The sequence below is a fragment of the Eimeria tenella genome, genomic scaffold (assembly GCF_000499545.2).
Source record: "Eimeria tenella Houghton genomic scaffold, Eth_scaff4448, whole genome shotgun sequence".
NCBI classification, from domain to species: domain Eukaryota; phylum Apicomplexa; class Conoidasida; order Eucoccidiorida; family Eimeriidae; genus Eimeria; species Eimeria tenella.
In genome coordinates this window covers 1,458-3,113 of record NW_013545373.1, presented here as the reverse complement: position 1 = coordinate 3,113, position 1,656 = coordinate 1,458, and the positions used below count along the sequence as shown (strand labels likewise).

The 1,656-nt window shown below is 53.7% G+C and overlaps 1 protein-coding gene across 1 annotated transcript; it reads right to left on the bottom strand.

Moving 5' to 3' along the window:
• Positions 1-48: 48 nt before the first annotated feature.
• On the bottom strand, positions 49-1,224 carry ETH_00037380 (uncharacterized protein; the record flags this gene model as incomplete). Its single annotated transcript, XM_013380104.1, has 4 exons — positions 49-170; positions 272-338; positions 446-657; positions 1,089-1,224. The coding sequence occupies 4 exons, from the start codon at positions 1,222-1,224 to the stop codon at positions 49-51; spliced, it is 537 nt and encodes a 178-aa protein (XP_013235558.1).
• Positions 1,225-1,656: the final 432 nt, after the last annotated feature.

Genomic DNA, 1,656 nt, shown 5'->3' with positions numbered 1-1,656 from the left:
ACCTTTCTTCGGGCAGCAGCAGCGGCGGCACCAGCTGCAGCAGCTCCCTCAGGCGGCAGCGCCGGCGTTTGCTGCTGCTGCTGCTTGCTGCTGCTGCTTCTGCTGCTGCAGCGGGGGTTGCTGCTCCTGCTGCTGCTGTTGCTGCTGCTGCTGCTTTGCGTTTTTCTGGACTCAAAGCAAACAGCAAAACAAACAGTAAAGCTCCCGCTTTCTCTACCCACCGGCAATCCAAACCCTAAACCCTAAACCCTAAACCCTAAACCCTACTGACTGTTGACTATCGCATCCAGTGGCTCGTCTTCCCACAAGTCGACGCATTCTTCTGCTGTCCTTTTTGCCTGTGCTCTCACACAAACCTCAAACCCTAAACCCTAAACCCTAAACCCTAGGCCCTCTGTGGCCTCCCTGAGCTTCGAGGACCTAGGGTTTAGGGTTTAGGGTTTACTTTGATTCTTGCTGCTGTCTCTGCTCTCTTTTTGCTGCCTTTTATGACCCTCTCTAGCTGCTTCTTGTGGGCCTGCGTCGCCACTTCCAGCAGCGGCTTCTTGCTGCTGCTGCTGCTGCTGCTGCCGCTGCTGCTGCTGCCTTCGACTACGAGCTGCTGCCGCTGCAGCAAACGCCGCGCCCCCCGTGAAAAGTGTGATGTGTCATCGGCGCCTGAGCAGCAGCAGCAGCAGCAGCAGCAGCAGCAGCAGCAATCGAGTTGCTTCCCACAGCAAAGGGTTTGGCGGTGGCTTGGCTCTGGCTCTTCTGCATGCTGAGGGTTTAGGGTTTAGGGTTTAGGGTTTACAAAATGGGCGACAAAGCCACCTTCCTAGATTTCAGGGTCTGAGGTTTGCTGCTCGAGACTTAGGGTTTAGGGCCAAGTCCAGGCTATAGGGTCTAGGATTCAGGGCTAAAATTAGGGTTTAGGGTTTAGGGTTAGCCTTAGGGTTTAGGGTTTGGGATTATTCCTAGGGTTTAGGGTTTAGAGTTTAGTTGCCGCTGCTCCCAGGCGCACCGGCCTGTGCGCTGGCTGCGTCGCGAGGAGCCCGTGAAGCCCTTAGGGTTTAGGGTTTAGGGTTTAGGGTTTAGGGTTTAGGGTTTACCTTCGGCGTCGAGGACAAAGAGCTGGTCTGCTGCTGCTAGCTGCTGCGCCTTTTCTCTTAAGGGTTTTTCATCGAAGAACTTTTCTGCTGCAGTCAATTCGCCCTTTTTCCACTTCGAGCGCCGGCTGGCCCCCATTCTCAAACCCTAAACCCTAAACCCTAAACCCTAAACCCTACACTGTAGGCCCTAGGCAAGGTCTGGGAGAGATCGCGAGGTGCGAGGGAAAGGTTGAAGCTCTCCAGCCGAATCTCGAAACCCTAAACCCTAAACCCTAAACCCTAGGGCTCCACAAACACTAAAGCCTCGCCGCCAAACCCTTAATTAGGGTTTAAATTACCAAATGAAAGAGCTTTTCCTATCTAAAGCACTAATTAAGAGTTTTATTTTCCCTGCATGCAGTGGGGGGCCCCTGTGGGGCGGAAGGCTGAGGGCCCCACTGCCGCTCCCGTAAACCCTAAACCCTAAACCCTAAACCCTGAACGGCCACTTGCTGCTGCACAAAACCCCGGCAGCAAACACAGAAAACTGATGAAATTTGAACAAAAAACAGAAGCCACTTCATAACTG